The sequence below is a fragment of the Rhinichthys klamathensis genome, unplaced genomic scaffold (assembly GCF_029890125.1).
Source record: "Rhinichthys klamathensis goyatoka isolate OS25496 unplaced genomic scaffold, OSU_Roscu_1.1 h1tg000557l_1, whole genome shotgun sequence".
Lineage (NCBI taxonomy): Eukaryota > Metazoa > Chordata > Actinopteri > Cypriniformes > Leuciscidae > Rhinichthys > Rhinichthys klamathensis.
The window spans coordinates 2,565,107-2,582,089 of NW_026607025.1; the positions used below are offsets into that span (position 1 = coordinate 2,565,107).

At 38.8% G+C, this 16,983-nt stretch overlaps 1 protein-coding gene across 1 annotated transcript in view; it reads right to left on the minus strand.

Moving 5' to 3' along the window:
- plxnb2b (plexin b2b) overlaps nt 1–11,146 on the minus strand; it is a 55,114-nt gene extending 43,968 nt beyond the window's left edge. Inside the window, exons 1-7 of the mRNA XM_056239217.1 lie at nt 10,016–11,146; nt 7,886–8,074; nt 3,806–3,931; nt 3,166–3,266; nt 2,024–2,150; nt 1,255–1,411; nt 109–220 (exon numbers count right to left, since the gene is read on the minus strand). Coding sequence (XP_056095192.1) covers nt 109–220; nt 1,255–1,411; nt 2,024–2,150; nt 3,166–3,266; nt 3,806–3,931; nt 7,886–8,074; nt 10,016–11,125 — 1,922 coding nt within the window. The 5' untranslated portion in view covers nt 11,126–11,146. The remainder of the gene's footprint in view (nt 1–108; nt 221–1,254; nt 1,412–2,023; nt 2,151–3,165; nt 3,267–3,805; nt 3,932–7,885; nt 8,075–10,015) is intronic.
- Between the last annotated feature and the right edge of the window lie 5,837 nt (nt 11,147–16,983).

The window sequence follows — 16,983 nt, forward strand, 5'->3', positions numbered from 1 at the left end:
GCTCGTATTCATTATACACACAGTGGTGTCAGCACAAAGTGGACACACACACACACACACACACACACACACACTCGCTGACAATAGAAGGCGAGAATGCAAACGTACGGTGTGTTTTCTGCTTTCCGAACTGCCGCTGCGCAGTTGTAGAACTTGTACTCGCTGGACGCGACCTCCACGCTACTGTTCACAAAGATGTAGACCGGAACCGCCACGAAATCTACACAGACACAGGGGGTCAGATCAGCCAATCACAGCAAAGGTCATCTGCACATAGATGTCTTAAAGATACAGTAGCAAAAACAACCTGAGGGTCAGCGAGAAGATAAAAAATGGCCATGAAACATTAAATTATGATCTATCTTTGGTGCAAGAAACCTAAATCGACTAAAAGCACCATAAAAGTAGTTCATATGACTATATGAACTAAATTGCAAAGCTTTGCATGAGGAACAGGCTGAATTTGAACTCATATCCAGTTTTCGAGTTCACAGTCATATGGGCTTTTTAATGGTTATTTTTGCTCTTTTTGTAGCTTGACAGATGTGGTTGAAAAACAGGAGTGCAACAGTATCTCCTTTTGATTTTCCACAATAAATAACAGCATTTGAGTTTGAAAAAACATGTAAATAATAATAATAATACAATTTATCATAAGATATAAAAAAATTATATAAAATGTATGTATTATTAACATGTTTGTTCGATTATATAATTTATTGTTCTTTATTTAATTTAAACCTGCTTTACAAACTTGCTTAACTATATGAAGCCAACTAATACATAAATAAACAAATACATAAATAATTACATTTTAATTAAATTAAAACAATAAATAGGAACATTTATTTATTATGAACAATAAATTGTTTTTATAAATGATAATAACATTTATTACTCATTAAAACTAATACATATATAAATATAACTATATAATATACAGTATGTAGTAATAAATAAATATATATATATATATATATATATATATATATATATATATATATATATATATATATTATAATTCATTAATTGCTACTTTACATATACCCAAACAATAAATAATATAATAAAATAAATATTTTAAAATAATTCTTTATAAAATAACTAAATATTATATACCAGTAACTAAAATTATTTATAGAATAACTAACTAAAATAAACATGTATTAAACAGTGTAAACAGTGTGCAGAGAGTGTGTAAAACTGTAAAAGGCCGCTCAGATCTCGTGTGTTGTGACGAGTGACGTACTGTACCTTGGTGTGCAGGAGTCGAGGGTATAAGAGGCTGTTCAGGTAAACGGCAACTGATTCTGCCGTCCACCATCCTGCCGCCGCTGGGGTAAGAGCCAAAGACACAGTGGATCCGGTCCGAGTCTCTGAGGACCGGCAGCGATCGGACGTTTATCTCAACCTGAGAGACATTTGACAAACTCTGAACTCACACAGTTGTGCTGATATGAGAGAAATAAGCAAAACAATCCTTCATTTCAATCTTTGAAACAATACATAGCATTTCCGTTTTTTGCCATTTTAATTTATACATATTATAAGGAGATGACTGGTTAGGTTTGTTCCATGCAATCCAATTAAAAAATGATGGATTTATGAGGAAAATTCTCGTGTTTTAGAAAGAAGCTCAATGTGTTGAGGTGGAACCTCTAGGCTATGGCTTCATAAGATAAAATTTCCAAACTTTGTCTGAATAATTCTCGTCATTCCATAAGAATATTCTTTTACAAATATCTTCTAAACATTTCTCTCAATAAAACCGCTAGAATGGTCCAGTTAATACACACAGGCCATAATCAGAGAACGTATTGCAATGAAGTGCAAAACACAAAAACAGCACCTTTAGAGCAGAATTCTACACGTGCCATCAGCGCCCATTGTGTTTTCACCGTCTGTTCACCAATATGGCCTCATTGTGTGGGAGTCATGCTCAGCTTTTCTCATAATCAGTGCTGAGCAGTCTGGTTTAAAAATAAGACTCTGGTAATTGTGTCCGCGACACCCGGGCTAGTACCTGCTGGGACTTCAAGCAGCTGAGATTTGGCGGGTGGAAAGAGACGATTTTCACACACTGTTGGTTTGGACTCCACAGCCACCCGTTCTTTTCCTCCGCACGACTGCACTCCGATCGCCTGGTGCATCTACACAATCAATAACGCATTAAAACACAACGCTTCTCCTGCAATTAAATACAACAATATTATAATACAACACTTCAGGGAAAACAGGATTGTCTTTACATTGCATTTTAGTATTCTGTAAATAATAGAATAAGAATCATTAATCCAATTAGTTACATTTTAATTGTCAATTGTACAATGAAAATAATGAATTCAATACAATTTTAAATAATAATAATAATAATAATAAAATAATTATATATATATATACACACACACACACAATATATATATATATATATATATATATATATATATATATATATATATATATATATATATATATATATATATATATATATTACACAATAATATAAAATAAATATAAAAGTATATATAATATAAACTATATACAAATAAGATATATACACATAACATCAAAATTATTAAATATATGCAAGTATTATTTATGGTTTTTAATTACTTATTACCGGTACTTACAATAAAAACCTTAATTTAATTAATTCAAATGTAAAATCATAATAATAAAACATTTTAAATGTTTATATATATATAATCCACAACCATATAAAATAAATAAGAAGTGTATGTAAATATACTGAATACATATAAGAAATAAATGATTTTTCCCCAAGAATCATTAAATTACATAAAAACAAAATATACACAAATAATCTCACAATCATTAAATAAGCATTTTTTTAGCTTTTTGTGTTTCTATCTATCATCCATCCATCCATCCATCTATCATATTTATATATATATTTATATATATATATATATATACACCCCCTCACACAGAATTATTTTGTATTATTATTATCATGTTATATATATATATATATATTTTTTTTAAATACTATTTGGCAAGCACAGTGGAAATAGACAGGAAAACAGTGAGAGATGGAGGAATAGGGACTCATTGCTGGATTCAAACCTTTATCTTCCATATGAGCACCAGGATGCCAAAGACATTAGCACTATTTGAAAAATGTTTAAAAATAAACGTAGGTACCTTCCCTCCAGGACACACCAGCCACAGTATGGATCTCTCTGAGTGACGCAGGTCTGGCAGTCCGTCTTCAGATGGCAGGCCTGTACGGGCACCTTCGTGATCTGCAGAACCACAAAATCATAAAATGATTCAAATAAAGCTGGAATGCCGTACTGACCAATCAGCATCAAAGAATGCAATGCAAAACCAATCACAATTCAGTAGCCAAATTATAATGATGCCATCACTGTTTTAAAAAGTCACAAAAAAAACTTTAAAACCATACAAAGTAAGGAAGTTTCTTGAAAAGTATGATGTTTATACGGAAATGAACCGATCTAAACAAAGCCTGTAAGTGAAGTGGTTCAAGCTGAATTAATTGCAGAAAATTACAGAGAAAACGACAAACAAGAAAGCATGAATGATTTCAATACATCACCGCCTCATAAACACTGCAATTACATTACTGTAAGGTCATAGACTCAGCAAGACGTACACTATACCAATACCTTCAAATTGCATTAAAAAAATGACAATGTGTATTTTGGTAACAATAAAAGGCCCTCAAATAGGTGCAATCATGCGTTTCCTGAGGTTGAGGCGGCGATAATCAAAGAGCTACTGAGCACACCGTCTGTGATAAATGACTCCAGCCTCGTACCTTTTTCTCAGTGGTGATGTACAAGTGCGCCTTGGTTTTGTCAAAGAAAAGGTTCTTATTTACATAGCCGCTGGCTTTGTAGCCCGGACCGGGGTTGTACGCCTCTGGTAAGCTTGACAAATGTACCTGGGTAAAGAGAGAACAATAGACACAGAAACGCACAATTAAAAGAGTCGAGCACAGGAAAGAACACATCTGTCATATTTACAGACCACACAAAACCCCCTCAGCGCACCTGAGCCACACCTGACAACGTGTCAACCCTCAGTTAACTGCCTACAAGCCACATAATGACCATAAAACCACAGCTCCATTCACAGGGAACTCACAAAAACCTGCATCCGGACTGGTTTTTATCCATCTATCGCTCAATTTCATCTGTCTGTCCTGAAAATAATCAGCTCTAACAAAGCCTTTTTATTTGAGTGTAAGAATTGGACTCAAGTTGAGCGAGCTGTTCATTATTTCTAATATAACGTCTAACAGGGTTTAGTTGTATCTGCGGTAGCGAGGGGTTTCGTCAGTGATATCTTTTTCTCTTTCATCCCTCTGTCAGAGATTCGCCACATTCACCCACCAATTCCCTCACCTGCCAAAGCCTAAACTCCAGCTTTGTGACACGCCTGCTAATTCAGGTGTGTGACATCAGGTAGCGAGCTGCTTGTAGCGGTTCACTAATTGGTTGTCTCAAATTTCCAGAGATGTTCGTTTCCTCAACATTTCTTTTACAATGCCTAACATTCTGCTCTTGTTCCACGTCCTCCTACAGACTGTCAATTTTTGGTTATTTTTACATTGTGGAAAAGTTAGTTTAAAGGGTTAGTTCACCCAAAAATGAGTATTGTGTCATTTACTCGTCCTCATGTTGTTCTCATGTCATTTACTCATCCTCATGTACTCGTCCTCATTGTGTCATTTATTTGTCCTCACTGTGTCATATACTCGTCCTCACTGTGTCGTTTACTCGTCCTCACTGTGTCATATACTCGTCCTCACTGTGTCATTTACTCATCCTCATGTACTCGTCCTCATTGTGTCATTTAGTCATCCTCACTGTGTCATATACTCATCCTCACTGTGTCATATACTCATCCTCACTGTGTCATATACTCATCCTCATTGTGTCATTTACTCGTCCTCACTGTGTTATATACTCATCCTCATGTACTCGTCCTCATTGTGTCATTTATTCATCCTCACTGTGTCATATACTCATCCTCATTGTGTCATTTAGTCATCCTCACTGTGTTATATACTCATCCTCATTCTATCATTTACTCGTCCTCACGGTGTCATTTACTCGTCCTCATGTACTCATCCTCGTGTAATTTACTCGTCCTCACGGTGTCATTTACTCGTCCTCATGTACTCATCGTCTCATCCTCACGTTGTTCTCGTGTCATTTACTCATCCTCATGTACTCGTCCTCATTGTGTCATTTATTCGTCCTCACGGTGTCATTTACTCATCCTCATGTACTCGTCCTCATTGTGTCATTTACTCGTCCTCACGGTGTCATTTACTCATCCTCATGTACTCGTCCTCATTCTATCATTTACTCGTCCTCACGGTGTCATTTACTCATGCTCATGTACTCGTCCTCATTGTGTCATTTACTCGTCCTCACGGTGTCATTTACTCATGCTCATGTACTCGTCCTCACGGTGTAATTTACTCATCCTCATGTACTCGTCCTCATTGTGTCATTTATTTATCCTCACTGTGTCATATACTCATCCTCATTGTGTCATTTACTCATCCTCACTGTGTTATATACTCATCCTCATGTACTCGTCCTCATTGTGTCATTTATTCATCCTCACTGCGTTATATACTCATCTTCATTCTTCTATCATTTACTCGTCCTCACGGTGTCATTTACTCGTCCTCATCTACTCATCCTCGTGTAATTTACTCGTCCTCACGGTGTCATTTACTCGTCCTCATGTACTCATCGTCTCATCCTCACGTTGTTCTCGTGTCATTTACTCATCCTCACGTACTCGTCCTCATTCTATCATGTACTCGTCCTCACGGTGTCATTTACTCGTCCTCATGTACTCGTCCTTATTGTGTTATTTACTCGTCCTCACGGTGTCATTTACTCGTGCTCATGTACTCGTCCTCATTGTGTCATTTACTCGTCCTCACGGTGTCATTTACTCATCCTCATGTACTCGTCCTCATTCTATCATTTACTCGTCCTCACGGTGTCATTTACTCATGCTCATGTACTCGTCCTCACGGTGTAATTTACTCATCCTCATGTACTCGTCCTCATTGTGTCATTTACTCGTCCTCACGGTGTAATTTACTCATCCTCATGTACTCGTCCTCATTGTGTCATTTACTCGTCCTCACGGTGTCATTTACTCGTCCTCATTGTGTCATTTACACGTCCTCACTGTGTCATTTACTCGTCCTCACTGTGTCATTTACTCGTGCTCATGTACTCGTCCTCATTGTGTCATTTACTCGTCCTCACGGTGTCATTTACTCATCCTCATGTACTCATCCTCACGTTGTTCTCGTGTCATTTACTCATCCTCATGTACTCGTCCTCATTGTGTCATTTACTCGTCCTCATGTACTCGTCCTCACGGTGTAATTTACTCATCCTCATGTACTCGTCCTCATTGTGTCATTTACTCGTCCTCACGTTAATCTCGTGTCATTTACTCGTCCTCATTCTATCATTTACTCGTCCTCACGGTGTCATTTACTCATCCTCATGTACTCGTCCTCATTGTGTTATTTACTCATCCTCATGTACTCGTCCTCATTCTATCATTTACTCGTCCTCATTGTGTCATTTACTCATCCTCATTGTGTCATTTACTCGTCCTCATTGTGTCATGTACTCGTCCTCATTGTGTCATTTACTCGTCCTCATTGTGTCATTTACTCGTCCTCATTGTGTCATTTACTCGTCCTCATTGTGTCATTTACTCGTCCTCATTGCCTCATTGTGTCATTTACTCGTCCTCATTGCCTCATTGTGTCATTTACTCGTCCTCATTGTGTCATTTACTCGTCCTCATTGTGTCATTTACTCGTCCTCATTGTGTCATTTACTCGTCCTCATTGTGTCATTTACTCGTCCTCATTGTGTCATTTACTCGTCCTCATTGTGTCATTTACTCGTCCTCATTGTGTCATTTACTCGTCCTCATTGTGTCATTTACTCGTCCTCATGTACTTGTCCTCGTGTGATTTACTCATCCTCATGTACTCGTCGTCATGCTCTTTACTGTGCAATTATAATTAATGAGGACTGAGGCTTTTAATATTCAACATTATTGATCTGACTCTACTGACGCTGTTGTATGAGAACTAAACTGAGCTGGATGATGACATTTTTTACAGAACTGCTTTATAGATGAAATTAACTTAATAACAGAACTGAACAACAGCCGAAATGCATAATTTTCCTGTTATCTTCTAATCTTTTAAGCTTCAAAAAGACACTAAAGTGTCATAAAAAAGTAAACATGACTTTTGCACCATATTTCAAGTCTTCTGAAGTCATACAAAAGTTTTGTTTTTTGTTTTTTTTAAGTCACTTACTGATAATATTCTCCTTAAGTGAGCTGCTGCATTCGGTCAATTTAACAGATTTTTAATTTGTTTATTTTTCTTAAATTCATTGTGATTCTTGTATTCGTTGTAAAGCACTTTTGGTCAACCTCGATTGTGTTTAAATATGCTCTATAAATATACACAGACTGATTGATTGATAGTTTTATGATGACTTTTTGTCAATTCTAAAGCTTGGCAGCAGCAGGCCTCATTTACTTTCATTATATTGAAAATAACTGGACAGAAACATTAATCATTTGTCTTCCACAGAAGAGAAAGCCATACAGGTTCAGAATGACATCAGGGTGAGTAAATGTTCATTCTAGGGTGAAGTATCCTTTTAAATGAATAGTTTATAGTTCACATTCAAAAGTCATTCTGCATTGTTATTTTTACATAACTAATGAACATCAAGACCTCAACTATATGGGTTATAGCACCTCAGATGAGGGTTTGAGCACCTTGTGAATGTAGTTTCCTGAATTTAACAGAACTTCTCACCTTGATCACCTCTCCAGCATTGTGGCCCAGAAAGGCAATGGTGTGATCGTTCTCGACAGCCACAGCCACTGCGGTCAGCAGGTTCTGCCTGATGAAGACTGTATTGGCCTTCAAGGCAAACTCCTGCCGACTGGCCAGCGGAGATGGAAGAAAATCGGCTCCGCACTTATACTGGTTCACAATGTCTTTCTGCAAGATAACAAAGAGTAAAGGGAAACAGACACTTAAATACACATGAAATGTACTAAATGTACTTTTTAAATATATGTTCCTGCACTTACTGTCTTGTTAATCTTTCATCAAAATATAATTTGCTCTGACTCCAAGATATTTTTTTACAATGCCTAAATGTTTTCTTGTATTTTCTTTCACTACATCTCAGAAGTAAAACAGGTTGAAAAAGAGCACATTTTGTACATCTCTACTCTTCGGGTGCTGTATGTTAAGCACAAAAGTAGCAGCAGTTTTCTAATCTAAAACCCCATTGTCACCGGGATAATTTCAGGACGTAAGCAGCGGTGAAATCACTCAAAAAAAGTGGGGTTCTTTCAAAAGAAAGCATATAAAAAGAAAGTGTAATAGAATATATTCAGGAAAAAATTAAACCCAGATAAGCAAGTTACATATTAGTTAATTACACTAATGTGTTTGATATATTATACAAGTTAGCAAGCAAAACTTATCCAATATAAAGCTAAACACATAATCTATTTTCATGAATATGTTTGAGGGAAAATTTCCATTTTCCTTTATTTCCAAATAAATGACGGATGTCGAAGCAGAATGATAAAAAATGAACTTCAGACATTTCATGTCCTTTTAAAACCATTAACGGATATTTAAATATTTAGTAGAGGCTCATAATACATACACCTTTGGGTCTATTAAAAAAGCTTAACATTGTTAGTTGTTAAACTGCAAAGAAATACCTATCAGCGGCCAATGAGCTGCGGCTCAACATTCAAATAACGGTAGTGTTGCAGTTATCAGTGTGCAGCGCCTTCAGAAACCCTCCACCTTCCCCAGCTCCACCTGTATAGATCTGCTACGGCGGTTATTTCATGTATGTTACAGGTGCAGCTGCTGCATGTCTTCCATGATAAAAGGAATGTCCGTGAATGTATTGGCAGTAGCAAGTCTCGGTACTCTGTATTCCGCCCAGAGGCGGACAGAGTACACAGCTTTATTACTTGAGTGAAAGTACAGATACCCCTTGCTAAATTTTACTCAAGTACAAGTAAAAGTACTACAGTCAGATGTCTACTTAAGTAAAAGTACTGAAGTACTTGTTTTTAAAAGTACTTGAGTATCAAGAGTACAAGAGTACATTTTCTAAATATTGCATTACTACTGCCACAGTGCTTACATTTATGTACAGAAACGTCCTACATGGAGTTATGAAAAATGTTAATGTTAATACCTTGGAGAATGTAAAAGGAATTGAAAGTAAAATCAAGTCATTTTCATCTTTTTACCATGTTGCTTTATTTAACATTTAAGAAAATTTCAGAAAATTCTGAAAATTGAAATAGTCTGGCGAGGTGGGGCCACGGGTTGGCACATTCACGGGATGGACCTGCTGCGTCTTCATCCATTGTTTCGTCCATGGTTTCGTCTCTTATCTAAATCTGACCATGGAGTTGACTTTGGTGGAAAGCTGAAGGTGATTGTTGATAGGCTGTCCCAATCAGTGGCGCCTGCACAATCCAATCACGTTTGAGAAGGACAATCACCTTGACAAACAAATTGAGGGTTTCTGAGATTTTTCTTTGTTCCATTCTTTTTTTTTTTTTTGAAGTAGTGACGGGTACTCACGGTTATGGATAGAAATGTAGTGGAGTAAAGAGTACAATATTTGCCTCTCAAATGTACTTGAGTAAAGTCATGAGTACTCCCCAAAAATGATACTCGAGTAAAGTACAGATCCCTCAAAATTGTACTTAAGTACTGTACTCAAGTAAATGTACTCCGTTACTGTCCGGCTCTGATTCCCCCAAGACCAAATACCTTAACATTGCCATAACCTTTAACATGCCAATCTCTCAAAGAGTTTTCATGACACAAATAACTTTTCAGCTTCAAAACAGGCATTTGTGTCATTGATCAATGTTAAGAAAAACTGCTACTTACATCGTGTTTGACACATGGTTCGTCTTTACTGGATGTGTAGGGACTCTCCACAACTAATCTGTCGTCAATCTTGCCGTTGTCCGTGTAGCAAGCGGTAACGATGGCCAACAGTTTCTGGTTGATGTTTTTAAGGGGGTACATACACAGAGCTGATTCAGTGGCCCCTTCCTCTGAGCTAGCCACCACAAACAGGACTTTATCCCATTCCCTAATATTCCCATACTCTCCGGATTCAGACATGACTTGGGCCAGCTCTTTCCCCGGTTCGGTCAAATACGCGGCCTGGACTTTATTGTAGCGATTCTTCTGGCCGCAACTAAGCTGAAGCTCCGTGTACGAATAGTAGTGATTGTCGTTCTCGCAGAGGCGCGAAACGAAAGTAAAGTTCTTGTTGTCCGTTCCACCGAGAGTGCGCGAAAAGAGGAAATAGACAAAGTTGTCATTTTTGAAGGCAAATCGGAAGTCGTGCAGGTACTTGGGCACGAAGGGAACTGCCTGGACCGTAGACGCCTCGATGATGCTCTCGAACACGACCCAGTCGCGATAGTTCTGCACGATTCTGGTGCTGATGAGTTTTGAGCTGTCCATACTTCCGTAGCCCTTCCCGACCAAAAAGACGTTGAACGGTTTGTCATCCAATTCAAGCGTGGCCATGACGCCCACCACCGAAACGTGCTCTTCGGTGCTGGCAGCATAAGTCCGTTCCCCTTTGCTGTCGCTGTAGTATATCTGTTCTTTGACGTTGGTGAGGTTGAGCAGAGAGCAGATTCCTCGGTATAAACTCCCACAGACTATCAGCGACCCGTTAGTCGAATGAACCAGCAACAGTTTATTGGTGTTGTTGGTGTCTTTCAGGTCTTGGCAAGTAGACACTGGAGGTGTGCAACCCCTCGCATCTTTCTTGGGCCCCGTTTCAGATCTGGCCTCAATGTTCAATGAAGAGTCCAATTGATAAATAGCATTGACTGCACCGAGGTAAACACGCCCGGTCAGGGAGTCCCATGCCACATTATTGATGGGTGTGTCCGTGGAAAACTCGAGTATGGGCTCTTCAGAGGATGCAGCGGTTACTTGTAGCACCAGTAGGACCGCTGGTAACCAGGTGGCCATTTCTGTAAAAAGAAAGTGTTTGAATTAGGATAAATAACAAAATGCAAAGTTCAGATGTTGGGGTGTCAGTGAGTATAAAGATGTCAACTCTTTCCCCAACAGCGTTTTTGATCATTTTCACAAAAATGTAATGGCCCCCAGAATATTTCGTTGTATGAATATCTGAACATGCAATATATCAAAAGAAAGAACAGTGCCTCTGCTTTTATATATTAAAAAAACATTTTAATCTAGCTTCATGCATTCTTTTTTATCAACACTTGAATGCTGAGGGGGGGTTTTTTCCCCAAAGACTACAAAGCTTTAACACTGGTTTCTGCAAATTTTTTGCCTGTGTTTTGATCCGGAGATTCAGTACTCTTTCAAGAAGATGCGTAATAGCGCCCCCTACTATATAACAGTGAAAAAAACGGAAAGCCGGAAAATGCCGTCAATGGTTGATAAACGTTGTCTTATAAAAGACAGAAAATGCCATCAATGGCAGGGAAAGAATTAATTAGTATTGCTTGCTAAGTTAGACATCACTATTACAATTGTTCATACGGTCTAGAACCCTAGAACCCACCCAGAATACCCCAAAAACCTACTAAAACATCCTAACCTTAACCTAGAACACCCTAGAAACCACCCAGAACATCATAGAAACTCCCTAGAACATCATAGCAACCCCTCAGAACATCCTAGCATCCAGTAAAATAGTCATTAACAGTGCACTAAGTTAAGGCACAAACACATTATGGATACAACAGTTGGTGAAGGTCACTACAGGTTGGCTTGACCAGGGTGCTCAATCTCTCTGCCCATTCATCCCTTCGGAAAACGTTCTTCAAATTAAAAAGCCTAACGAAGCTCAAACCTGGGCCGCTGTTTTATGATGTTAACCTGCCATTCCCTGGAGTTCCATCGACGCTGCGAAGTGATAACGCACTCGCCCTGAGGGTTGAGTTAATTTCAGCTCTCACATTCATTTACATAAAAACCCCTGCCCTTCTATTGGCAGTTTTCATCTTTTCTCCCTTCTCCCTGCTGATCACGAAGCTCATTTATTACAAATTCCATTTCTTCACGTAAATGTAGCTGCCCTTTTTAGTTCATACCCTTAAACAATTCTTTTTAATTTGGAATGGTGGCTTAAATTGGTTCGCGTTATTTGCTCTCTTTAAGGGAAGTGGTTTGTTGTTCTTTTACTTTTCCCTAAGGACGTTTTTGCTCTTGTATGATTTGTTTCAGAACTAGTTTAGGTGGAACTCAGGTGTAGATAGATGGCAAAGTGTGACCAATCACCAATAAACCACCAATGAGATCTCTGCATTGTCTCAATTGTTTCTCCAAGACAGTAAAAGAGACTTTTGAATGTGAAAGCATGACCGATCCTGTATGGAAGAATAACACACTTTTTTAATGTCTCAATTGTTTCAGCTAAACAGCAAAGAGATTAAATGGACAGAAACTTGAGACTTTTGCTTTGAAAGTGCAACTGACTCTATAGGAAAGCAAATGGAGACTTTTGCTTCTGTGTGAATTCACAAATTACCCTCTTTGTAAAGCAATGACATCTCTGTAATATCTCAATTGTTTCTTCTAGACGGCAAACAGATTAAATTGAGGGCAAATTGAGACTTTTGCTTCTGTCTGGAGAGTGACTGACCCTGTAGGAGAGAAAAATAACAAATATGATCTCCAATCTCTCAACTGTTTGTCTCAGAAAGATAAGAGATTAAACGGAGAGATAATCGAGACTTTTTTCCCCTTGTGTCCAAAAGTGTGACTGACCCTGTAGAAGAAGAAAAATATCACCAATGAGCGCAAATAGAGGTTTTTGCTTAAATCTTCTGATTCTCTGATTATTTCCAAGAGAAAAAGACCCTAAAAAATCCCATGAGTCTCTTCTAAAGTTTTAGACGAGATCAATAACTTCTTTGGACACTGATTTGAATTTTCCAATCAAAAGTCAGCTCAATATAAACTCAAACATGTCTCATCAAAGTCTCCCAAAACCAAATGTTCTGAGCTGTCCTCCACATCTTCTCTATCAACTCTTTCTGTCAACAGTTTTTTTGTGCATATTCGAGGATTCTGAGGAGAAACATCTAAATAAAGTTGATCTTGAAATTAGAACTCCAACTTTGCTGAGCTGTGAAAGAGCAATCTATGAGCAATCAAATTTTTGCTCAGAGATTTACTATGGGATTGGGTTTAGGAGCACTATAGGAGCAAAGACCATCTCAATGCATCTGCCTGCAGGTGCTTGAAAGGAATCATATAATATTTAACCTCTAATCTAAGAAGACAAATGACAGCATTTACTGACAGCGCTAGACCTGAAAGGACATTTCAGCAGCTCTAACTCAATACTGAGCTCATGGACACAAAGGAAATGGGACGTGGACGTATAGATCAGCGACAGAGACTTCGCTTAAGAATCACACATATATCTTCAGGGATCCAATTACCCTGACATGTGTGTTCGTAATGCAGGACAGAAGGTCAAGACACACCGGCCTGCGTCCATTAATTCTGTTATGGCCGTTAGTGCGGAGAGTAGCCTTGGAGAAAACTTAGCCGTCTGTCTCGATTAACACAAATGACAAAACGCAGAATTCAGATCCTATTTGTTGGGGTGTTGAATTTCATGGTTAAGCAAGTAGAGGTCAATTAGTAGAGGTCAATTAGTAGCGCTTGCTAGGGCAAACACTTTTACTACTATTGTATTGCCCATACTTAAGGTGTGCTCTATGAACATGAATAATAGCTCAAGCCATGCGGTTTGTTTAGGAGAGGTTATTTTTTTACAAGCAATCAGACTTCCAATTTCCACTTGTTGGACAATAAAACATGTAAAAAAAAAAAAAAAAAAATCTCGTACAATGTCCTAACCAGACTTAATGCGACGACGCAATCTTTCATGTTACCAGAGTTTTGTCCCAAACCAGAGACCCCCTAGCCTAGAACACCTTAACAAACACAGCACACACTAGAAACCCCATAGAAAAATAACATATAAACCACATAGAACACCTTAGAAACCACAGAAAGCCCTAGAAACCTCAAAGAACACTATAGAAACCACATAAAAAAAACTAGAACCCCCCAGAACACATTAGCAACCACACAGAACACACTAAAAACCCCCAAATGAACACCCCTTAGAACACCATATAAACCACGCAGAGCACCCTAGTAGCCCCCTAGAAAACATTAGCAACCACACAGAACACACTACAAACCAAAACATTGTTAGAAACTCATTTGAACACCCTAGCACCCACATAGAACACCCTAGAAACCCCCCTAAAACACAATTTCAATCATTCAAAACACTATATTAACTCCATAGAACAGTAGCAAGCAACCATTCAGAACACCCTAAAAAAACCCACAGAACATCCTACCAACACTCTAGTGACAACACGGAAAACCTAACAATAAAAGACACCACATAGAACGCCATAGAATCCCCCATATAACATCCTACCAACAATCTAGTGATGACTCAAAACACCCTAGCAATCATCTAGAACACATTGGAAACCCCCTAGAGCACCATAGAGCACCCTAACAACCAACCAGAACTCCCTAGACTAATACAAGATACAAGACTGATGTTTTTCACTGATGACAATGCTTATTTCATCCATGCTTAGAAACCCCTTATAACATGGTGTGAACCACATAAAAAACCCTGGAAACCCGATAATACACACTGGCAACCTCACAGAACACCATAGAAACCACAGAACTCCTTAGAAACCCACAGAATATCCTACCAACACCCTAGTGATGACATAGAACACCTAGCAATCATAGACACCACATAGAACACCATATAAATCTCAGAGAACACCCTAGCAACCACACAGAACACCATATAACCATCCTATAACATCCTAGCAACACCCTAGTGATGACCTAAAACACCTAGCAATCATAGACACCACATAGAACACCATATAAATCCCAGAGAACACCCTAGCAACCACTCAGTCAGAACACCATTGAATCCCCATATAACATCCTAGCAACACCCTAGTGATGACTCGGAACACCTAGCAATCATAAACACCACATAGAACACCATAGAAATCCCAGAGAACACCCTAGCCACCACTCAGAACACCATATAACCCCCCTATAACATCCTAGCAACACCCTAGTGTCACCCGGAACACCTACCAATCATAAACACCACATAGAACACCATATAAATCCCAGAGAACACCATAGAACCCCCCTATAACATCCTAGCAACACCCTAGTGATGACCTAAAACACCTAGCAATCATATACACTACATAGAACACCATAGAAATCCCAGAGAACACCCTAGCAAACACACAGAACACTAGAATCCCCCTATAACATCCTAGCATCACCATAGTGATGACCCGGAACACCCTTTAGAACCCCCTGGAAACCCCCCAGAACTCCCTATAGCACAAGACTGATGTTTTTCACTGATGACAATGCTTTTTCATCCATGCTTAATAACCTACCATCGAAGGTCAAGCTAATAAATGAGTTGTTTTATCAAGTAAAAGCTGATTTTTGATAGTGTTTTGTTGTAGATGTAAATTCAAGATTGAAGGACACAGGACACAACATACATTCCCACTGAATAAAGTGCACACAGGTCTTATGAAAGACACTCCAAACGAACAGCTGATAACTGGGGCAAAGCAGTTTCTTGGCTGAAGGGCAGAAAAATAAAAGGCTTCGCGCTCCCTTGTTTAAACATGATGAAAGACAAAAACCTTTTTATTAAAACATGTAGAGGGAAACTTTTCCCTGACACAAAACTTCTTCGAGAGACAGTCTTTATACTCTGATTAGGGTGACCGAATTCCTGCTCGGTCTCTCTCATTGTACGGCATGTAGTTTCAAAGATTCATTTGCTTATGCATGCAAATCGCTCACATCCAGCCCCAAAAACCGTCTGTTGCCATACAAATTCCCTCAGATGTGCGGTTATAGGTCATCGCGTGTGGATCCGGTCTCCTGTTCCCGTGCGGCGGGCTCTTTCATCCAGCACACGCGCTGTTAATCCGCCTGCTAATCCTGAAATTTGCGCAGGATCAAAGTGTTGCGGCTCGACATCATGCAATACCGGCGCAGCAGGGCTCAACACCAACCGGCTCAGCACCACTGCGGCCCACTCCGTCAGGACGTCGAGGCCCGCCAGATAAACTCCTTTTAATTTACCTGACGACAGATACCGAATTAGCCCAGAGCAAACATGGTCTCAAAACACGTTAATAAATAATAACGAAACAACTAATGCACTAATGAAGCAAAAAACATCTGGAGGAATCCATGCGGAGAGCCAGGAGTGTTAAATTATAACTGTACTGAAGAACAGAGGGGTTTTACCTCCAGGAGAGAGACAGAGAGAGAGAGAGAGAGAGAGAGAGAAAAAGACTCATTAGCGTAGGTTTATTATTGCTTGAGAGAGATAATCCCGTTTTCTCCTCAGTCAGGCAAAGGAACAAAACCCCTTCAGCTCGGCGCTGCATTACCAAACAGGCGTCTGCAGGAAATACGGCCTTGTTAGATCTCGCAAGCCTTCAAGGCAAGTCCACACGCGTCTTTCACCTGCGCCACTGAAGATTACAGGACACCGTCGGGTTCAAGCGGTCAAATAAACACAAAGCCACGTCTCAAGCTGAAAGTGTGCATGGACTCGAAAACTATTAGAGGTCTGCACAGGACTTGTGTGTTAATAAAAGATGGATCATTTTTAGTTGTAGATTGATGGGTAGTAAACATGCTCCAACATAATCTGAATGAAGGCAAAAAACACAAAATAAACACAATAAAAAAAAAAAAAAAAAAAAAAAAATGATAAAAGATTAATAAAAAAG